The sequence below is a fragment of the Centruroides vittatus genome, unplaced genomic scaffold (assembly GCF_030686945.1).
Source record: "Centruroides vittatus isolate TY-2023 unplaced genomic scaffold, ASM3068694v2 contig_487, whole genome shotgun sequence".
Classification (NCBI taxonomy): Eukaryota; Metazoa; Arthropoda; class Arachnida; order Scorpiones; family Buthidae; genus Centruroides; species Centruroides vittatus.
In genome coordinates, this window is record NW_027122275.1 from 433,764 (window position 1) to 459,260 (window position 25,497).

Genomic DNA, 25,497 nt, shown 5'->3' on the forward strand with positions numbered 1-25,497 from the left:
TGCTTTGCCAGATTTTTTTATCAGGCTATATAAGGCTATCGAACAATTTGCCATATTTTTTATTACTATAGGCTGGGTGTTTTTATCTGGCTGATAGCCTTAATATAGCCTGATAAAAAATGCAATAAATCATCTAGTGCTACAAGTTTAATGGATTGTTTATGTTGTTAACTTTTTTTCAACTATTTTATTATGTCAAGGATATGATATCAATTTCCTGGGCAATGCCAGCTACCTTTATTACTAGTAATATAAATAAAGAGCTTTAAAAAATTATTGAGAGATTTATCAAGATAGAAACAATGCAAAAGGTTGAATACTTAATTATTAGATGTTTTATTACTGTTTTGAAACTTTGTAGTATTTCAATAAATGTTTACAAAATTTGCAAAATTATAAGTAATTCAGTTTGTATAATAATATACTGAATTAATATTTGATAATATATGCAATTATATTAACTTAAACGTGTTACCAAAATGCATAATTTTAGTAGTAGGATTTATTATATAGATGGATGGAATTTCTTACATATCTAACTATAATTCATTATACAGTTATATATCACAAAATTTTAATTTTTTCATAATAAGTATAAAATATTATTTTGATATTTGTTTTTGATGTTTAAGATGATGTATAAAAGACTTTTTATAATAATAATATATAAAATTTCAGCTTTCTTGGATAATCATATATTGCTTAAGATCAAACATATAAATAAAATATGAAAACTAATATTTAATTTTACAATACATCTTTTTTGCTGAGTTGTAATTTTTAAGTTTTTCAATATTGATTGAATTAACTTTTCACAAAGTTTAAGTTAATTTTGATTTGCAGTTTTGTTTTCAGGAATGATTGATTTTGCAAATGATACCAAAGGCTTTTAATTACTAGATTATTCTAAAATATCCAGTGATTAGAAAACTGCATATATTGTAACTGCATGTAATACATTGGGGCAATTGCACGGTGACAATTTTTTTTACATTAACTCAAGTATACATGATTATGCTTGAGTTAATGTTTTATGCTTATGCATTATGCTTCAGATTTTATCCATTATGCTTCATATTTTATCCAGTAAAATAAATAATTATCCAAAATTTTCATTTTTTTCAACATTTACTCTTAATAAACCAACAAATGCCTAAATAATCGGGCTATCATATGGCTATAATTAGATGTATTATATTTATGTATATATCCTCGCCAGGGACAGCGATAGCTGGCTGAGTGCCGTAGAGGAGATGCTTATTGGACGTGGACGTAGGAATCGTCTCCAGCCAGCACCGTTAGTGACTATGGAAGGTTATATTGAAATTTAAGTACGTCTGGAAGCGATGACTGGCTAGGGGTCAGATTTAGAAATGTTCATTATATTATGTATATAAAGAACATTTATATACTTTATATTATGTTAAGCAAAAAGTATATTTTTCAAAATTAACACATTTTGCTGCCAGTTTGATATGATTTTGTGTCATCCATAGGCTGGAATTTTTAGATAAATGAAGTGTGTGTTATTTTTCAGATGTTATTTATCATTATCTGGAAGTATGAGAAACATTTTCAAGATTACATTTTATTGCTTGATTTCTCTCTTAGGAAATATTTAATTATGGTAGTTTTCCATTATTTACTGTATGTCTTCAGGCATGGTACAATTTTGTATCACTTATAATTTCATAAAGATTGCACAGAATGAAAATTTTTTATTCTTAATCTATGAAAAATAGTGGTATATTTGGTGCAGTTTTGTTTTATAATCGATGGCACTGAATTAGTTTTTGAATATCTAATTAAGCAAAACTTTTTTCCTTCTGTTCAGTTTGATAACGTATTGTTTTTCTTAGTTATCTGATCATTATAGTTTGTTTGTTTATTTTTTTAACTCCATTTAGGTTTTCAGAACTTACTATCTTATAATGAACTTCAAATTTAGTAAGCTATGGAGCAATTATTTTCAAATTTTTTCTAAATTTCTTTTAAAGTCTTTATAAATATGTGACATATTGCTGGATTCCAATTTCATTTTATCAGTAATTTTGACTTTTTCATTATATCATTTTAATTTAAATTCAACTATGGAAAGATTTTTCTTAACATGTTCTATTATTCTGTATATATTACCTTCCTTATTATAAAAAAAATTATTATTATTATAAAAAAAATACAAGTTGTCTTAAGTTAATGGATGTATTTTTAGATTTTTGGCCTAAATAACTTTTTTAATTCTCAATAACAATAATTTTATTAATAATTTACCTTAAGCAATTTTAATCTTATCTGTTATTTTAAAAATAATAATGTAAAATTAAAATAATTAATAACTTTAAAATATACTTTAAGCAGAATTTTATTTTTTTTAATTTGTGGACAACAAAGAAAACATTACAAACAAAGTTATTGTTTATATTTATCATAAAAAATTAAAATGTTATCTTTATTGTGTGTGCAGACTTAACTATATATATAATATAGATAACCTATCTACAGTATATCACTGTAACGTGCATATTATTAATTTTTCTGCTTACATAAAATTATAATATATAATATATTTAATATATAATAATAATTTATCTAATGATACCTTGACAACATTTAACTTACATGTTATTAAAAATTCCTGAAAGTCTTTGATGAATATTCTCCATTTCAAGAAACCAGATTATACTCTCAGCAGTTCCTTTAATACTTCTTTTACCAAACTTGCAATGTTTATCATGTCTTCATTCCAGAACAGACTTTCTTGTTTGTTTTTAGAATGCTTAATTTTTCTACTGCTTTCTAAAAATTTATTTCGGTTTCTTAACATAACAGTATTTCTTCTGCATATAAAATATATAATGTGCTTAGTCAATTGTCAAATAAATGATTGAAATAGAATGAGATTAGTCCTCTTCACATACTAAATCTGTTAACAGTATTATATACTTCTTAATAAACAGGAATACTTATTTAGCACTAGAAAGGATCTTCTTCAAATAAAACTGCTTAAGCTTGATTAGAAATAAATTATGTAAAGTTTAGAATAAAAATTTATAGTTGTTTATAGTTATAAGAACTAGCCACAGTTGCCAAGCAACAGTTTGTTTTGATTTTGAATAAAAAAAAATCAAGCATGTGATTTTTTTTTCTGTTATAATGAATATATTGTTATGTTGTTTGATATGAAAATTTTCAAAAACATTTGTATTTTTATTTTTTCCTTTGCTTCATTAAAGTCATTTGAATGTTTTTTTTTTTTTCTTATTAGTAAAGTTAGAGTATATGAAACTTCATTAATAATACTTGTATTCATAAATTTAAGGATATGAATTTACATTTTGTGGTTCAACATTTTTAGGATACTTCCTCTAGCTTCAGAATAAAAGATACCTGTCATATTTACATAAATCAGTTTCTTACAGCAGAAAAAAAAATGCTATAAAATTTAATTACCTTCATATTGTGTGTATATTCCATATTGTCAAGGGCGTCGCCAGCCAATGGGCCAGGGGGGGCAAGATGATATAAATTGATAGAGGATATGAATTGTATGTAGGTAAAATAAAAACGATTCATAAATTTTAAGAAGCTTAAGAAGATTATTTTAATTAAAACATAATCTTCTTGGGTTTTTCGCACGGGAATTATAAATCGGGCAATAAATGACTTAGCATTTAAATAATTTTTTTCGCATGTCTAGGGAGGGGCAACTGCCCCTCTGCCCCCCTCTGGCGATGCCCTTGCATATTGTTTGAAAGTTCTTAGGGTTAATTTACTATAAGGTAAGTTAACTTTATAAACATAGTGGTGCTAACAAAGTTTGTATAGGTTATTGTCATTGAAATTGGAGTTTTTCTGTTCAATAATTTCTTACAAAGAAAAAATACTTTAAATTGGTACAAACTATTTTTCATTTTCTTAAATTAATTTTTTTTTCCAAATCCTGACATAATTCATAACTTTATTTTCTGGTATTGTTTGTGTTTTATTTAATTAATTTCTTTCTCCTGTACTGTCTTAATCCTGAGATGAATTTTGAATATAGCAAGATTGAGGATTTTGATAGAAAATTTATGTAAGTTTCCTATCAAAACACATGTTGGAAAGTCAATAAATTGATTGTTCATTTTAAATTTTGAAAATTCTTCTATTTAAAAATTTATCAATATTAAATTTCACATTATTAAAATATCTGTTTACTAAATACATTAAATAATATACATAAGATGACACTCTATATCAGACATGGGCAAATGCGGCTCTTTTTGAGTTACATGCGGCTCTTGCTGAAAGTGTTAATTTCTGTTTTTTATTATTATTTTTACAATTTTATTTTAATAATTTTGTGAAAATATATTTATTAAAATAACTCAATATTTGTTTTACATTATATTTATATTACATAATAAAATTGCGTGCCTTACCATACTATCTGCCACGACAGTACAGAACTGCGGCTCCCATGCATTTTGCAAAACCTACATTTCGGCTCCCACTGAACTCTTGCTTGCCCACCCCTGCTCTATATGTATAGCATTAAAAAATAGAATATTCATTGTTTCAACATTATAATAAAATTTCATTAACACCTGTCAAAACTATTATTTTTCAATTAAGTCCCTTTGTCTGTCATTAGTATTTACTAAAACTATTGAATATTTAAATTTAGTAATTTAAAAACTGGTGAAATTTCACTTTATTATAATTAAAATTTATTATAATTTGAGAAATTAATTATTAATCTTAAGAAACATTTTGGTCAATAGTCAGTAATCATGCTTGATAACAGAATAATTAGTGCAGAATAATACACTACAATAATTTCTATGTGATTTAGTTTATTTTTTATTCAAAAGAATGGAATTTTTAAGCTTTACATATAGTTATGAAGTTATTGAATAGTTAATTTAATTTCTTATTAATTTTTTTGTTTTCATCATAATAGTTTTTAATTAAAAATATAACATTATGAGATCAATAGGTTTACCTAATAATTAAAAATATTTGCGCATGTGTTTAGGGGGAAAAGTTTTGTTTTTTATTTAAAAATTACTAAAAATATGAAATTTCATATGACAATGCATCTTAATATAGGAACATTAAATAAATGCTAAATTTTTAACTAAAAACTTTACCTAAAAATATATTATTATTCATGTTTAATATTACAGAGAATAAAACATTATCAGTTTTATAATATCAATGTTTTTTAAATTAATTTATAATAATAAAAAGTGTTATTTAAAAGTAGATCAACATATCAAAGATACGACAGATCTGATATATAAAAAAAAAATATGTTTTATTGTAAATTTACTGTGTACCAGTTTGTGTCCTGGATATGAATTCTTTTATATTTAATTTTTTCCTTTTGATATCTTGTTTGAATATTTTATGTATTTCAAAATATTTATTTCACAAAACTAGAAATAATCATATTTAAAATATCACAGCTTAATATTTTGAAAGATTTATGATGATGGAAAAATGTGTTGCATCACGTAGATGACTATGATATATTATGCTAATAACAGTAATTTAGTAAAATAAATAAATACTTACTGTGGTATATGTTTTTAAGTGCACTATTATATTGTCTTTTATAATATAAATATTTTAAATTTTGTATTTTCATTTTGTTTGTGAGTTTGCAAAAATTGCATTTTGCTGTTTGTGAACCTTTATGCTCCATTAAAGCATGATTTACCTTATTATTCTGATATCTCAACTCAATGTTTATACTTTTGTATAAAATTATTGATAATATATCACCTAAAATATATCACATGAACAAGAAAACATTGGTGTCATATTTAATAACACATTCAACTAGATAGATAGACACAAATAAAAAACTATTTTACTGAATAAAGTCAAATAATAATTAATTGAAACTAATATTAGAAAAATGGAGTAAATAAGATAAAAAATGTCAATACAAATTTTTATGTAAAAAATATCAAAGGAAATTGAATTAAATTTCAGAGTGAATAGTTACTGGTAAATAAACATTGAAGTATCTATAAATTATTTTGTGATATATTTTTAATTAACTGAATAAAAATATGTTAGCATAAAACTGATTTGTATATAAATGTTTAATTCAGTGAATTTTAACATTCTTTACATGAATTTTTCTGCATAAAATTATAAATTATTCATAAAAAATGATTTACTGTATAATATCAGAATTATTAATATTTGTCAATTATGTTTTCTGGAAATAATAATAAACAGGTGCACTACTAAGAATTACAGAAAAAATTTCAAAAATATATTTTGAACTTTTTATCTTATTCTTCCTCATTGAATCATTTCCTTTCTCTTGTATTTTTGATTGCAAAATATTCAATTGATTAGTTTTTTCAATTAACAAATAATTTTTTAAACAATTTTGATTTTTAATTATAGCAGAAATCAATTTTATACAGTTATTTTTATTTAAAATTTAAAGTAAAATAAATTTATACATAAATAAAAATTTTTAAGAGGTTTTTTTTTAATAACATATAATATGGAACTATTTAATATTACCATTATAAGTATTATTGTCAATGTGAAATATTAATTAATAATTTTACAAAATTTTTATTTATTTTTTAAATGTTCAATGTCTATGCAGTATCTCATATTTGATTCACTCAGAAAAAAAAAGTACTTTAAAAACCTTAAATAATTCTTTTTTCTTCTTACTTAAAAAACCTTAAATAATTCTTTTTTGTACAATGATAAAGATTTTCTATGGCTAAGAGGAATACAGCGATCTAATTCATCCCACAGATGTTCTATTAAATTTAAGTCTAGTGACTGCGGTGGCCATTAAAGAACTTTGATATCATTTTCATTGAAATATTTTCTGAGAAGTAATGCTGTATGTTTGGGATCATTGTCTTGTTGAATGACAAATTCATTTTCAATCCCCATTTTCCTTTCTGATGCCATTAAATTGTCTTCAAGTATCTGTTTGTAATCTACTGCTTTCATGCGATCATGAATTTGAACAATATTGCCCATTCCGAATCCTGAAAAACATCCCAAAACCATTATGTAAGGTGAGTGTTTTATTGTTCCCATAGTTTTATTATTCTCGAATGCTTGATTTTTATTTCTCCAAACAAATTTTCATTGTTTAGCATCCTGCAACTCTTGTTTTGACTCATCACTCCAAATAACACGCTTCCAAAACTCTAGGGGCTTGTCTACAAATTTTTTGGCAAAAGCTAGTCTTTTCTTCTGATTCACTGCTGAAATCATTGGTTTTCTACAAGCCACTTCTCCATGGAGACCATTTTTATTTAATCTTCTCTTAATAATTGAAACACTGGCTTCAAGAGTAAGCTGTTCTTTTATTTCTTTAGCTGTTATAAAAGAGTTTTTGGTGGTCTCACAGTAAATCATTTCATCTTCTCTTGATGTGGCATTAGGGTGGTGTCCTCGTGGTAAATTTCTCACTCTATTGTTATTTAAATATTTGACCATTATTTTTCTGACACCTTCTTGTAATATTTGATGCCTTTTTGCAATAGCAAGAGAATTGCCATTTTTACATTCATGTATAATTGCATTCTTTCTTTGCGATTCAGTTCTTTCTTCTTTGGCATACTTTCTTATTGATACTAAAAAACTATTTAATTGACAAAATTCTGGAATTAAATTTTCTGTTATACTCAATTTGAAATTAATTCCTTACTGTACTTACAATGTTTTCTTTGTTGTCAACTTTCAATTGATATATACAATCTCTCTACACACCAGTTTTGAAATAATTAAATAAATTCTTCTAACTTTTTAACCGGAGTCGATCTATTTTTAGAATTGCAAACGTTTTCACAGCCCCTCCTGGGCTCTTCTTCAGGCTTCATCGTATAGGCCATTAACATTCAAATAAACATTTGATTCGAATTTCTTTTCTGAATATTATCACGTGCAAAAGCTGGATATTTGTATTGCGCATGCTCCATGCTCCTCCCTTTAAACGCTGTTTTCTAGCAAAACCTGCCATGCACTGGATAGGATCATTTCTTCCTTATGATTAATGCACGTACTACGTAATCCCGCCTTAAATATCTCCATGGCTTCTAGCCATTTCAATTGCTGTGGGTTATAGCTGGGTATAATGATTTTTGCCGCATCTCGCACATCTTCTGTACGTGATGTCAAACTCTCTTCAAAATAGTAAGCAACGGCAAAGATCCACTAAACCCCGACAGGCTTCCGGGAGTATATACGGTACCACTAGAAGGGCACAGGTGCGATAGACAACTAACGTATATCGGTTCCACGAAACGTGCATTAAAAGTGAGGTTAAAGGAGCACGAGTCATACAGCACGGTAGATACACTACGGCCCTGGCGAAGTACGCGTCGGAAGAGGAGATAACGGTGGACCTGCATGCGGCAAAAATCATTATACCCAGCTATAACCCACAGCAATTGAAATGGCTAGAAGCCATGGAGATATTTAAGGCGGGATTACGTAGTACGTGCATTAATCATAAGGAAGAAATGATCCTATCCAGTGTATGGCAGGTTTTGCTAGAAAACAGTGTTTAAAGGGAGGAGCATGGAGCATGCGCAATACAAATATCCAGCTTTTGCAGGTGATAATATTCAGAAAAGAAATTTGAATCAAATGTTTATTCGAATGTTAGCAGCCTATACGACGAAGCCTGAAGAAGAGCCCAGGAGGGGCTGTGAAAACGTTTGCAATTCTAAAAATAGATCTACTCCGGTTAAAAGGTTAGAAAGATTTATTTAATTAATTCAATTGATATAAAGGTGGTACCTCACTTAACAAGCATAATTCGTTCCAGAGTCTTATTGTAATGCAAAACAATTTTTCCCATAGAAATTAATGTAAAATACAATAATGCATTCCACGCCAAAAAAATGCTCAAATGTTTTATGTATAATGTTTATTCAAAAAAAATTGTACAATATACACTGTTAAGGAGCACGAATCATCATCATCTTTTCTTCTAGCATGGAATGAACCATCTTGGAATGAGAATTCGATTTGCAGAAACAAAAAAAGGTCACAGCTAATATGTTTGATAAACACTCCAAATGATATGCCAAATTTTTGGGTTATATAAAGGCTATAATTAAATATTAGAAATTAATTAATTTGACTAGAGGTAGGCAGTTATGTTTCCATCTCATTAAATTTAATAATTATAAATAGTTAATTTTTAATTCAGACATTTCTGAAATTTAATTTGAAATCGGTCATTAAATTTAATGACCCAAGAATATGGCATACCGTTTGGCATGTTTATTATATAACAGGCTATGGTTGTTGATGTTTATAAGTAATGTGTGTAAAGTTTGGAAAAATATGTAAAATATACAAGCGACACTAAGATGCTAGTGAAGCAAGTGCTAAACAGACTGATGGAGCATGTTGCATGCGCACAATTTAGGACGTCCCCTTTTCTCATCACTCATTAAGCGAGGCAAATTTTTACAATTTATTTTGCTCATTATGCAAAATCTCGTTGTGCGAGGTGCTCGTTAAGCATACTTCACTTGTCACTCTTCACTTGTTTATTGGTGATACAAACTAATCAGTTATGTATTGTTTTATGCAAATTAGCAAATTGCAATATGCAAAGTAGTTAACAGACCAAAAATGCATTTGTTTTCCTTAAAATGTTAAAAAACACAATTTTTTCAGTTGTCAACTTTGAAATGATCTTGACTGTATATGATAACTCATTATAGTGAAATTAAAAATTATAATAAATTTGACACTTTTCTATTTCAAATTTAATTTTTTATAGAAATCTTAAAAACTTGATATAAGGGAAATTCAAAACTTTTCTTATCTTTATCTTTCAGTTTGTCGTTTCGAAAACTCCAGAATTTTCTAAATATAATGTGTGCAGTATTCTCTTCAGCAATTTCACTAGTTAGGTGAATAAAAAAATACCGTTAGTCATATAAAATTTTATAGTGTTTGTAAATACAAGTCCCCTTTCTCTCTACAAACAAACACACATATTAGTGCTTTTTGTAGAGATAAAAAGAGTTATATTTACAAATAACAGAAAAATTTTATAATAGTGCATACATAATATGTATATAAATGAGTTTCTGGAATCTGATATCATCATCTTATCTTTAGATAATCTTTCCACTCTATTCGTGCATATTTCTTCCTTGATGCTCATTCCTCCGTCATTTTTCATATCTTCTTCCCAAATCTTTGTCAGTCTTCATCTCTTAGCTATAAAACAAAAGCTACAATGGCAATCTTTGGCAATTTTTATTCTGTAATTCTTCTTTTTATTTTATTAATAATTCATTCCTTTGTGTCAAATTATTTGTTAGTTTTTTATTTTGATTTTTTTTCATCTGCTTTTGATATTCACATTTTGGCTCCATATTATATACTTTTTATCATAGTATTATGCATGTATTCCCAAATATATATATATAGATTCTGACTTCCATGCAGCCTCATAAATTGTTTTCTCTGTTTTATCCTGTTTTCTATCTCTCAATAATCTCTTCATCATGACTTAATTCTACCCCTAAATATTTGAATATTTATAATGGTCACATACTATAAAAGTTGTTCAGTATTAAATTTTATACTACTATCTACATCTCTCACATACATTGAAGTGCATTTGAAAAAGATTGTGCAGAAGTTAATTTACCACATGAGCTAGTCTCAACAAAGTCTCTGTTGGTAATCAATGATTCTACTGTAGATTTGATGTCTTTATTATCCTGCTTATCAGTTTCATCTTTCTTTATTTAGTTATTTTATGTCATTTTCTGGCTTAGCTGTAAAGCATAGTTTAACACAGGGATGGGCAACATTTTTCTATGTAAGGGCCGCATTTCAAAACTTTTGAACTGACATGAGCTGCATACAAGAGAAAATAGAAAAAAAAAAATGCCAGTAAATCACAATTATTTATTCACATATAATTATAAATTATCATAGGTATACTTAATTTAGCTTCTGAAACTGATGTAAACGTAATATATTGGAAATATTTGGTTAAATATTATTCACTGCTAGCTTTAAATTAGTTTTGATGTGCTGTTAGCCGGTTTCTTGTTTTAAGTTTTACTAAATTCAAATTCAAAAACTATTCACGTACATAAGTTATAGAAAATAACATTTGAATTTTTGCTGCATACTTCCTTAAGCTGGGAAACTGATTTATTTATTTATATTTTATGCAATGCGAGCTGCAAAAAGTATTAATGCAGGCTGCATGCGGCCCAAGGGTCATGGGTCGCCCATCCCTGGTTGTTTAACATGTATATATATATAATACCAATGATACATTTAATATGGAATAATTACTGATTTGTGTACTAACAGTTCCTACTTGTGGAAAATACTTATAGTATACAAAAAAAAAATTTTTAAGCAGAAAAATGTCATATAAAGACAGGCAAAAAAAATTGTGCAAGTGGGAACTGAAACAGGAAATGAAGAAAATCTTATATATATAAAATACAGAAGATACAAAAACATTTTCATATCTTCTGTATTTTATATATATTGTAAATATGCCGTCTGCCATTTTTAAATTAAAGAAAAATCTTATTTATACATTGATTCTGTTTTCCAAAAATGTAAAATGTCCAGAATAATATCTACTAATAGTGCCACTGAAATTATTTTAGAATTCCAAGATGGATAATAGTATAATTGATACAAATTACAGGTAGTTTCTGGTTTATTGACAGAATCCTGGAATAGAACTTCATTATAAGTTGAATATAAAAAATGGCAATAATATGATACGGTTTAAAATACTATACCTAGGCCTGCTTAATATCATATATGTATATGGAAGGTAAAAAAACAAACATTGCATCAGGCTATATCATACGTTTTACTTCATAACTAAATGCAATTGCACTGGTAGAAGTAATCAGTAGTGGACTATTCATCCCAACCATCCTTTGCATGGTTTGGTTGCATGCATCTCAACCATCATTTGCATTGAGCAAATCCTGTTTCAGATCCTAAGAAAGTACTTTAAATTACGAAGTTGCAGATCAAGTTCATTACTGAATGTTTCTTGTCCAGTTAAATTACTCAAAGGAGAAGCAACTATAAACCATCAAAGATGAATGATAATTGAATGCTCAAGAACATGAAGAGAAGATTCACATTGTTTATATTATTAATTTTTATTTAATTTATTATTAATTCACTTTAACTTTATAAAATTAAAATTAGAATGATAATTTCAGACCAAGCAGTTTCTTGGAAAGTTGGTTTTTTGAAGTAAACTTAAAGTTACAATGAAATATGAATAAACTTACCAGTTAATGCTGTATGTAGTGTGTTTATTGTCTGTTATGGTATTACATTTAACATTTTATAATTTTACCATTAGTTTTAGTATGTTACTAATGGTAAGGTTAATGTTTTTAAGGTTACTTGGCTATTATAAGTATGGGTGATTTTAAGTCAAGGACTGACTTCTGGACTTTTTATATTCTACAGAAGTAGAAAATATTTCTGATTTTATGTTTCCATAATAATTTTTCACAAATGGGAATGGAGCTTTGCAATTTATAAGTATCATTATTTTGTTGTATTTTTTCACAAGATAAGAGGTACAATTAGACTGTCTGTTATATGAGGTAAACTAAGATCACTGCCCCTGCCTTTCTTTTGGACATTTTGGACATTGATGACATGTAACCAGTAAGTCCGTACCACTCCTAGTCTGTCTTTCTCCTTATACGTTTTTTGGTACCCCTCTTCCCTGGTCCCAGGACATGTGCCCCATCTGCTTTTAATTGTTGCACTCTTACATCAGATTAACTAGCTGAGTGGAGCATCAACCCAATAGAGTCTGAGGAGAATACTCATATATGTAAATTTGTTATGAAAAACTTAATTTCGTTGCATCTTATTTATAAAATTTATTTTAAAATTTTCTTAATATTTTTAATATTAAGAAAATTAATATTAAAATAAACTTAAAATTGTTAGTTTATTTATTTTTATAAAAATTAGTGACTATTTATATGTTATGGAACATATTTTTCTAAACTATAATGCACTAATTTAGAATAATTGGTCTTAATTTGCATGAATCTTCAACATATTCATAAATTCTGAGAATATGAACTTTCAAGTAAATAACAATTGTATCGTAGAAAATATTTCAGCTATAGAAATTATTTTCACAACAGAAAATAAATAAAAATTAATTTAAAATATTAATGGTATTTTCTATTATAAACTGTTTAAGTTTTCTGATAATAAAATTTCAAATATAGAAAAAATTTACTGCTGAAGCCAAATTTTACTTTGGAATGTATTAAAATGCAACTCTAATTTCAAAATTCAAATAATGAGAATATATAGCAGTATATTAATATCAAACAATCTGCTAGATGTATTGGACTACTGTATATTATGGCTTCATTTAATAATTAGATATATCTAATACAATTCAGCAGATCATTTGACATTATCAAGAATCAGGTTATTTGATGTTTATAAATATATTTTTACATTACTGTCAATATCATAGATTACTATATAATAATTATTTAAAAACTTATTTGTTTTTTTTTTTTTGTAGATATGGAAACTGAAACTCCTCCTGCTTTACCACCTAAAAGTAAATGGTCAACTGATACAGCAAAAAATAAACAGAATAAAAGTGATATTTCATCTTCTCCAACACTTTCATCAGATTTCAAAGATATTCCTACTAATGAAAATAAAAAAGAAACTGCGAGTAGATATGCTAATGTATCAGATTTCAAACCAATCCCGGCACCAAGAAATTCAATACGTCCAGTATCAGAGATTAGAACATACAGTTCACCACAAAAATGCACAGCACATAATAGTTTAATAAATTTATCCTGTGGAATTCCTAATCCAACATATTTTTCTATGCCAGTGAAAGATAATGATGCCGTTTGTAATAACTTTTCTGAATGTAAAGGATCATACAAAAGTACTAGTACAAAAAGTGTTTGTAGTGATACAGATTCTATTCGTTATTTAGAAACAACTAAACCAAAACTAACAAAAAGTTCCAGTCTTAAAGAAAAATGGAAACCACTGCTAAAAATTGGACAACATACTTTAACGGGCAAAAAATTAGAAAAATCAAAAAGTAAAAGTTTGGATCATGAATCTGGAGATCATGTATATGAACCATATGATTTTCATTGTAATAAAACTCACACACACAGTTATGAGGAAGTAGCAGATCCTTATGAACAGAAGTGTGACATTTTTGATCTTGTTACTTTTAAATCACCTCTGTATGGAACTTGGATAAAATCAGATTCTGTTAAACAAGTTGAATTAGAGACAGATTCAGTAAAATACAATAGTTTAAGTAAAGAAACTATAGAGAGTTCAGAGTATGATATGCCATTGACACTTAATGTACAGAGTAAAGATTATGATTGTCCATTAATATTGAAAATAGAAGGGACAAAAAAAGAAGAATGTTCACCAGAAGATGTTGAGTGCAATACTATTTATGATATACCATTGCCAGAAATTCCTCCTCCATCTTATCCACCTCCACCATTACCTATTAATATTTCAAATGAAAAAACAGATGTAACATTATCTCAACCTCCTGTACTTCCTCCAAGACAACAAGTTTTGCCAACATTTCCAGTTTCAACTGTATCTTCAGAAATAAAACAGAATTCACCTCCTATTCCTGCAAGAAGTCCAATAAGTAGCTGTAAAATTCAATCTGATCTCATTTCAATCACAGATGCTAAGAAACCATTAATGCCAGTTCGTCCTGCACCTCCTGTACCTAGAAGCTCAACTACTAGTTCTGTTCCACCTATACCAAATAAAACTCATCCATTTAATCAATTATCATCACCAATGAATATAAATGTGATTAAAGATTGTAAAAAGTATGATTTAAATCAATATGATGATAAATTCACTGCATTTTCTAGTACTTCTAGAAGTGAATTTTCTGAATCATCAAATTCTAATGTACTAAATTTCAGTGATAAAAGTATATATCATTCTGGTTACTTGTTTAAAACTGGAAGCAATAGAAAAGGTATTAATATTTTTTATTTATCTATTATGATTATAAATGTCAGTAAAGCAAAACTATAATTAAATAATGTTTTATTTCTAATGTATATTCATAAATATATTATTATCTAAACATTTTAAAAATGTGAAAACTTTTTAAAATACAGTAGAATTGCAATTATCTGAATTGATTAATGGCAAAAATTTGGATAGTTGGATTAAGGAAAAAAATTATTATCCACAAAAAACACTTGTAATATTGATGTCAAGTTTTGTGGACTTTCATGACTGTTGTAATGTATTCATAACAGTTTTCTTTTCTAATTGCTATTTTTTCACATCTTAATGTCCTTCTTGACTGCAATTACAGACAAGATATTTTCATTTACATAATAGCAAGTAAATGAAAATACAGTCAACTCTGCATAAGTCGACACCCGGATAACTCGACACTCCTCGGTTACGTAGTCAATTTTTCGTGGTCCGGGCGACTTACATAGGCATTAATGTCATTAACCTTAAAAACCTCAGTTTACTTGATGTCGTTTAACTCGTCACCACTGGATAAATTAACATACTTTTTCTGTTTCACACTTTTTAGAATTCTGATAAGTCGACTCCCCCTTTGAAAAAATGAGTTCACACCGTACAATAAGCTGTGTGGTGTGAACTTATTTATCAGGGGGGGAGTCGACTTATCAGAATTCTAAAAAGTGTGAAACAGAAAAAGTATGTTGATTTATCCAGTGGTGACGAGTTAAACGACGTCAAGTAAACTGAGGTTTTTAAGGTTAATGACATTATTGCCTATGTAAGTCGCCCGGGACCACAGAAAATTGACTAATTAACCTATGGTGACGAGTTATCCGGGTGTCAACTTATGCGGAGTCGACTGTATCTTGTCTGTAATTGCAATCAAGTTTGAAAATAAAACAGCACAACCAAATACTAAGACAATAATGAAACTAGGTACATACTGGAATAGACAAACCCAATGATTGTGTTATCTGATTCAGAATAGAGGGAGTATGCATCAGACTAGTTTTTTATTCCTTAGTTGAAGTGATTTGGTTAATTGGAGTTCAGATACTGATGTTCTATTGTATTTTAAAACAATTTAAATCATTTATAAATTAAATTCAAATTTGAAAGAGCAGAAGATATTTTTGAATTGACATTATTGCCATATTTGATCATATTTGTTGATTATCTGTTATTTCTAAATTATTTTGTTTAAAACAAGTTAGATTATATTTTCAACAATTAATTTTTCAATGAAAATATAAAGAAATTAATTTTTAAAACTTAAAAAGTTTTAAAAATTAATTTAAAATAGCAATTTTAATTTTAATTTATAACACAAAGTAATTTAAGTATTAATGAAGTAGAATTCCAAATTAGATAAGGAAGCATGCCTTTTTGATTTTCAGCAGTAGATTTAATACCATAAAAACGTTTCTGATCTATTCATAGGTCTTCCTCAGTTAAGACTCACAAATTGAATACAAAAATAGCATTTTAAGATTAAAATAGAACGAAACACAAATTTACAAATTTTAAAATAAACAAACATAATATGTAATTTAAGTATAGAAAATAAAAAATAAAAATTTGATAAATAAAATAAAAATAACTAATGTAAGTGTCAAAGTTTATGGTTCAAAAATACACTTCCATTCCATTGATAGACTGTCTGCATCCTTAAAATTAATATGAGTTTGTTTTTTCTTTGTGAGCTTTAAATATTTCTATCATTTCCAAGTAATGGAGGTTATGCTCACTGCATAGTTGACTAAGACTGTGCTATTCATGTTCTCATTAATCATATACTGATGTTTTTTGAGTCTTGTTTTCAAGTTCCTTGCTGTAGCTCCCATGTATGTAAGTTTAAATTGAAAATGTTTATCTTTCAGAGGAATTGAGTATACTCCTGGTGCAGTTTGATCTTTCGTTTCTGAGTATACTAAAACTTGTGTGATTGCATTTATATGCTACTTATTTATATGTTGTTTTTCTTGGCAACCTCCTTGTGGATTTTTTCAAGTGTGGAGAAGTAATTCATCATACATCTCTTTAAGGTATTCTGTTGTGAGAATGAGTTACATGTTTCTGAATATATGATTATATGCTGAAATTAGATTACATATTGTTGTTGATAAATAACTGTACTGTTTGGCAAGTTTAACAATGTAATGCCTTATCTATTTCTATCGAGAGCCCAGATAGTTTCCTAATGGTGCATTACATAAACAAGGGTTCAGTTAGTGCCAGGCCTGGTCTTTACATGGGCAATAAGTAATAAAAAATTGATAATGAATCAAAAACCTGAAATAATTGCTATATATGATAATGGAAAAAATCTGTTTATTATTCTAGATCCAAATACGTTCAACAAGGAAATAAAATTAGCAAAAAATTTGAAATATAATAAAACTTTCCTGACACTTGTGGACTTAAAAATTAAATTATAACTATTTTAGAATTATTTCCACAAAATCAACAAGCAAAAATATGAAATTGAAATCAATTGAAAATTCACAAAGAAATCTTACAAATTAAATTTGCCTAACCATCACCAAGAAACTTCTACATTGTCAATGAAACTTGAAAGCTTTTACCTCACTCAACCTTTAGCTCTAACCCATTCTTATAGTGTGGTTGGTGACGTTACATGATTAAGCTCACTTGACCCTATTTTACACACTTAAGTGGCTAACATTCATTTAATTATAGTAATCTTTCTTTAAGTTGTGTCATTGCCCTTACATTTAATCTTTTATTATTTTTCATTGTGTTTCTTTTTTTGTGACAATTTGGGGTGGGAGATCATTCTTTTAACTTCTTGTGGAAGTCTCCCCAAGATGTTGTTTCCGTGTTCAATGATGTAATTGGTTGCTGCCAGCAGTTGTTGTAGTAAGGTGAGTTTTAGTTTTAGAATTTTGCCTAGGTGAGGTGCAGTAGTCTATCCTTAATGAAATAAAATGTCCCAAAATAAATATAACAACAAACTAAAAATTATCCCCAAACAAAATAAAATGGTTTGAAATCGACTCCTTACCTGAAAAATTGACATTGAGAAAACAGTGTTAATGCAACATTGACTAAGAAATTCTAATTTAGTCCTAGCTCTGCATATTTTCAAAATTAATCTTCTATAGTCTTTGGCTGACAAAGTCATATCTGTAATTACTCCATATTTAGGACTCAAACTTAGATATGTAAATCCCAAGCATCAAGGATAAGTTTGAGCCCTTGAATTCCACATTATATGCTGAGATAACATCTCCACCAGGTTTCTTGAAGGAAGTCTTAAGAAAAGGGCTGATGTATGCACTTAAACCAGCAGAACTATAAATTGAACACACAGTGTTACCATTGAAAGACTTGTCCTGGGTCTATCAGATACCCAAAAAGAATTCTACCATTGGAGGATATATTTTAAAAAAAAGTTTTAGAAAATCCTCAAGACATGAGGTTATGGCATAACATAAGGAAAAGCAGGAAGTGGCTTTTGCACAACAAAGTTCTTCTAAGGGTGGACAAGAATTAATCATTGCTCCATCCTGTTGAAGTAAGAAACATACAGAAGCATTTTACATCAGTATATTGTGCAAATGGAGTGTGAATCAGTATGTTGTGATGACAACTACATAGACATGCTGCAATAATAAATAAAGTTCTAATAAAGTTCATGCATACGAAGCTGGCCAAACACTTGAAATTGGAGAGAGCAGTGGTGGAATCTCTTGATATTCTGAAATTATATGCTTTTGCTAAAATCCACAAATAGGGGCAGGAACTCAGACTAATACTCAATAAGGCAAAATTTCCATTCCATAAATTAGAGAGATCAGTATATGATTTATTAGCCTTACACCTTGAGGGTTATCCGTATAGCATCACCAATTCATATGAGTTGGTTAATATAGTTTGACACATCTTTAGGGGATATATTGTCAGTTTAGAGTTCAAATCTCTATGCCCCTCAATAGAAATACAGCTTTGTTTCTGTGCCCTAAATGATTGGTTAATGCACAAGGTTGCTAATACTGCATTCCACCAGCAAATATTGGAATTAGCATGGTTTTAGTCAGCACTTAATCTACCAATTATCCATAAGACCTAGAGTAACAATAGCAACAATATAGATAACAACACTGACAATAAGGAACAGATGAACACTTAGTGAGTGGTAATTACTTATGAATGTCACTTGAATGCAATATATACACAAACAGCAAAACATAAAGGTGCTTATGATGCATATAGGCATAACTCCACTATATATGAGCTACTAAGAAATAGGAAAGATATCATAAACAAACAAAGGGTGGGTGCCTGGAGTTTATAGGATACCCTTGAAGAATCATAAGTTTGACAGAGACCTAGTTTGCATAGGTGCCATAAAGAGATCCCTCAAGCAGTGTAAAAGAGCACAAGTATGATATCGACAGCATGAAACCATCCACAGCTCTGTCCTTATATGCTTCTGACAACATTGAGGTTAATACATTATACCTAGAATAATGATCATATTAGAGATTTAGAGGTCTTGGAGAGCTTTAAAGTAAACCAGTTGGACAACTGTATTAACCATAAAGATTTTTCGAAAAACAAATTTCGTATGCATGTCAAGTGCACTTCAATCAGAGCTTAAAACCCTACTCCTGCCCATTCACACCTTTGCACTCCTAATTTGGTTTATCATATTTATTGCCTTTTTGAATTGTGTAGAAATTTTTTTTATAATCTATTTAAATTTTAATGGTATGAACTTGAACTCTGAAGATATTTTGTTTGATAAGTGCCATTATAGAACTTTTATCTTTAAACCTGATGCAGACCCCAGGAGGCTGAAAATATTTGTATTTCATTAAAAAATTGTTACTGGAAGGATATAAATTTTTTGTTTTGTATCTTGTATTATTTAAATAAATTACTGGAACTAAAATCAAAAATTGTAAACTAATCTTTTTCAAACTTTTAATAAAATTAAATATTTTTCATTATTTTAGAATTTCTTCAACGGTGGTGTATACTAGACAATAAACGTTTTAGTTACTATATGAATGAGAAAGTGAGTAAATAAAATAAATTGTTTACAAAATAAATTCTGACTTTTGCATTCATATTCTAAATGTTTATTTTTATAGGAAAGTTCATTTCGGGATAGTATTGATGTAAAGCACATGGTTGCAATAGCAATTTGTTCTCAAGAAAAACACAGGTAAAAATTCTTTTAAATTAATTTAAATTTGTTTCAGCAAATGGAGGTTAGAAAAATAATAAATTCATTATTCATGATAATAATTAATTAATTTTGTTTTCTTTTTCTATATCTTTGATGGGAAATTTTTGAAAAGAATAAAATTTAAAAAAAATAAGTTAAAAACATACAGTTAAAAATATTAAATAACAGAATTAATCAACTGTACATCTGTTATTTATTTCTAACAGTTCATATTTTTCTGAAGAAGAAATTGCTGAAAATTATTCAGCTTGATATTTAAATCCAAAAACTTTAACTGCAGATAACAAAAAGTAACTTTAAACTGTTTAAGCTAAGATGTAAGATTAGAATTAGAAAGCTGTTTAAGTAAATTTGTATGTGTGTTTTATGGTGGGGTATGTGTGAAATATATGCAATACAGGCACACCTTGTTAATTTGGCAGATTACATTTAAGACTATTTCCATAAAACAAATATTGCTTTAAAGCAAATTACAGCTTTTTTTTTCATTGCCTTGCATACAAAAGCATAAAAACATATTTACACTATCCTTTATTAAGTGCCAATAGCACTAGACATCAAACAATGCAAAAAGTAAAAAAAAAAAAATTAATTCAAATTCTGCTAACCTCCTTAAGATAAGATAAGCACTGAAAATACAGTAGAGAGTCGTTTATCCAAATCAATTGGGGACTGGGGTTGTTCGGATAACTGATTTTTCGGATTACCGATTATGTATGAAAAAATATATTAACCTATCCGATGTTGAAAGTTTTCTTTGTTGCGTGTCACTTCGTTTTGAATTTTCGTCGATTTTAAGCCTAACGAAAATTTTTATAATAATAATCGAGGCTATTGTATCGTTAAAAATTATTTCTTTATTTTGTACAAACAAAATAAATATATTGAAAAATATAAAAACAAAAAAAATATTAGAAGTTAATCTAGTATCAAAAACGTTCGATTCAGCACGACACAGTCCGACTGGAAAGCTTTTGGTTGACTGGCTTTCGGATAAACGACGCTCTACTGTAATAAAAACATGCATATTATTGATAAGTATCAAATTAGTAGAGCACTCTAAAGCAAAGTACTATAAGCAAAGTATGCCTGTAATAATTAAATGTATCAAGGATTATAAAAATTAACATATTTTTAATTATCACAATTTTAATAGTGTATTGTAAATTTTAAAAAATTAACACGCTGTTTGTTGTTAATGTGCAAACTTGAAAATCAGAATTATAATAAAAACAAAACTAGAAATTGCAAACATATATATGTTTGTAATTATTTTAATAATTTTTTTTATTAAAGAATTATTTTATAAGAAATAAAATCAGAAATGGTGACATTGTTATTAGAGTTAATTGATCTGACTCATTCTTTTTTTAAATTTATTATGATTATTATTTAATTGAATGAATCATTAATTTGGTTTTGTGTTAAAAAATCCATTTAATTAAAATTAAATAGGTTTGTTTTTAATATTTATTTATTTCTGAAATGTTAAGTTTCTTAACTTATTTATTTATTTTAGATTAAATTAATCTATACAAATAAATTTTATTTGAATCTATATATGTAATTAATTTTTGAAATGACAGTAAAATACAAAATTTAGTAATATACATATATTTATTCTTCATTAAAATCAGTTTAATATTTTTACACTGAAATGAGATAAATTAATTTTTTCATAATTATGTTGTGTTGTTTTAATAATTTATTATAATTCTGTTATACATTTTTATTATATATTTTATTAATTCATTTTCTTTTGATATTTATTGAAGACAGCAATTAACTGTACGAGAATGCTGGTAGCTGTCTAAATTTATAAAAGTTATTATAATTTAATTATTGTGAAGTTGTTTTAAATAGCTGTAATGCATGATCTGAAAACAAATTATCCCAGAGATTTTTTGGTTTTCTACTGAATTTTTTTTTATTGACTTTGAATAGATGCTTCTGTGTTTATATTTTATTTAATCTGTAATAGAAGTAAAAGTTGCTTTGTATTTTGTTATTTGATTAATTTTTAACAACATATCTGATTACATTATCTTGATTAATAATTAATCAACGTAAATTATTAATCAAAAATGATATGGGCAGATGTAATAAAAAATAAAAATAAAACTGTTGTTATGAACAGAAGGGTAGATGAAAGTTGATTTAAGCAATGAGAATTTCAATGTTGAGTTATGAAAATGATTTGCTAGTCTCTTCAAGAGATGGGAAATGTGTTTGGTATTCTTGCATTTATAATGTCATTTATGATCTAAGTGATTAATAAAAATCAATATAGGGATTTGTATGCTCTGTACTTATCAAGTAGGTATTATTTTTTAAACATTTTTTTGGTTTTCAATAAATGATTTATAAAAAATTATACTTAATCCACCACAAAAGTTGTTAAGATCATAAATGCAAGAATACTGAATATCTTCCTATATTTTAAAGTGTCCAGCAAATTGCCTTTTTTAACATGAACTTTGAACTTTTGTCAGATAAACATGGTTGTCATAACTGTTTTAAAATTGTGAAAATTTGCTTCACTTAACGAGCAATGTTTCAAATAATGAGTGATGAGGAAAGGGGAAGTCCTAAATTGTGCACATGCAGCATGCTCCATCAGTCTGTTTAGCACACGTTCTTCTAGCATCTTAGTGTTGCTTGTGATCACATATTTTCCCAAACTTATGTTCACACATATTACTTATAAACATCAACAACCATAGCCCGTTATATAATTAACATGCCAAATTCTTGGGTTATGTAAAGGCTATAATTAAATATTAGAAATTAATTAATTTGACTAGAGGTAGGCAGTTATGCCACCATCACGTATTAAATTTAATGACCAATTCCAAATTAAATTTCAGAAATGTCTGAATTAAAAATTAACTATTTATAATTATTAAATTTAATACGAGATGGAAACATAACTGCCTACCTCTAGTCAAATTAATTAATTTCTAATATTTAATTATAGCCTTTACATAACCCAAGAATTTGGCACATTGTTTGGAGTGTTTATCAAACATATTAGCTGTGACTTTTTTTTGTTTCTGCAAATCAAATTCTCATTCCAGGATGGTTCATTCTCTGCTAGAAGAAAAGATGATGATGATTCACGCTCTTTAACAGTGTATATTGTACAATTTTTTTTGAATAGACGTTATACATAAAACATTTGATCATTTTTTCGGCGTGGAACGCATTATCATATTTTACATTAATTTCTATGGGAAAAATTGTTTCGCTTTACAAGTAAGACTCTGAAACGAATTATGCTCATTAAGTGAGGTTCCACTGTATTTCACAATTTGTCAAGCAGCATTTGTTAGTTTTTGTTTATACAACTGAAATGTGTAAACCAGAATCACCTGGAATTAGTGCAAACATTTATAAAGTATTTATAAATTTTATTTAAATAGTTTTTAAGAAAACACACCTTGCATAAATGAGTCATAAAAATTAGTTGAATTAAAATTAATGTTTTATATAAATACATAAATACAATACTATTTGTTAAGTTAATTTTTCTATATTATTGTTTTTTTACATAAAAAATCCAGTGAGTTGTATTAACTTTCTCAGTGAAAAATATTTGTTTAGGAAACACATTAGCAAAGTTTAAAATAGTATTTAGCACTATCCATTAAGAGATTTAAGATCTTTTTGTAGGTTAGAGATGAGTTTATAAAAATATTGTAAATGCCAGTAATGATTAAAATATTCATTAAGTCTAACCCCATCCACATGAGCCTTTCTTGTCCTACCTCTTGAACTTTAACTATCAAAATTTAAAAGCATTAATACCTCCTATATACAAAGTTACCACACCAAATTTTGTTACATAATCTTTATCCTATCCTGAGATATTAAACAAACTGGATGTGTGCGCACACACACACACACACACACACACACATTATACATATATATATATATATAGTCAAGTCCGCATAGGTATAACTAGACACCATCAGTTAAGTAGTCAGTTTTCTGTAGTCCCAGCTGACTTACATAGGCATTAATATTAAAAAACTCTGGTTACTCGACATCATTTAACTTGTCACCACTAGATAAATCAACATACTTTTTCTCTCCCACACTCGTTTAGATGTCTGATAAGTTAACTCCCCTCCTGAAAAGAATGAGTTTGCTTAATGTCACAGCAGAATCCGATTTTGCATTTTCTCACCTTTCTGTTAGAAATGGGTATCCAAAACCTTACAATGCATACACTGAAGAAAAATACAAACTTGTATCTGATTTGAATGTAATAAAACTTTGCAAGCCGAATTTGCAAAACAAGAAAGCCTTCCAAGAACAGCATTGATGGGAATTCTGAAGAAAAAAGAGGAAATTAAGAAACTTTTTCTTGGATCTTCATCGTGGCTGTCTTGAAAACGCCAGAGAAAGTCACCATACAAAGATGTCGAAGATGCTCTGGTATGTTGGCTAAAGCAGATTTGTTCATCAAATCTTCCTGTTTCAGGACCAATACTGAAACAAAAGGTGATGGAAATTGCTGGGGTACTTGGAGTAGAAACCAACTTTAGTGCCAGTGATGGATGGTCAGAGAGATACATTGCGTGTACTGTATTTTCCTAATTGTAGTATTGTGGTTTTTTTTTCAACTTTGTTTTAGCCGTCATATCAGATAACTAGGCTCATTTCCACTTTCCCTTTGGGTGTCAACTTATGTGGACTCGACTGTATATACAGTATATACCAGGGGTGGACAAGCAAGAGTTTGGTGGGAGCCAAAATGTAGGTTTTGCAAAATGCATGAGAGCCACAGTTCTGTACTGTTGTGGCGGATAGTATGGTAAGGCATGCAATTTTATTATATAATATAAATATAATATCAAACAAATATTGAATTTTTTTAATAAACATATTTTCACAAATTTATAAAAATAAAATTGTAAAATAATAATAAAAAACAGAAATTAACACTTTCAGCAAGAGCCGCATGTAATTCAAAAAGAGCCGCATGCAGCTCTCGGAGCTGCATTTGCCCATGTCTGGTATATACAATATGTATTATGCAATTTAACTTATATAACTGATGTAATATAATTTTTTAAATGTTTTATGCCACTTACATTACATATATACTTGGTGTGACTATATTGCCAAATAGTCACACCAAGTATATATATAATGTAAGTGGCATGAAATATTTTTAAAACAGAATTTACATTAAGATCTATTTTAATTACATA

General features: G+C 27.8%; 1 protein-coding gene across 5 annotated transcripts in view; it reads left to right on the forward strand.

Annotated features, from left to right (window-relative positions):
* Positions 1 to 25,497, forward strand: part of RhoGAP15B (RhoGAP_ARAP and RA_ARAPs domain-containing protein RhoGAP15B) — a 105,828-nt gene that overhangs the window by 49,190 nt on the left and 31,141 nt on the right. For all 5 annotated transcript variants that reach the window (XM_067273718.1, XM_067273717.1, XM_067273719.1 and 2 more), the window contains 3 exons: positions 13,574 to 15,046; positions 20,040 to 20,101; positions 20,178 to 20,251. In XM_067273718.1, coding sequence (XP_067129819.1) covers positions 13,574 to 15,046; positions 20,040 to 20,101; positions 20,178 to 20,251 — 1,609 coding nt within the window. The remainder of the gene's footprint in view (positions 1 to 13,573; positions 15,047 to 20,039; positions 20,102 to 20,177; positions 20,252 to 25,497) is intronic.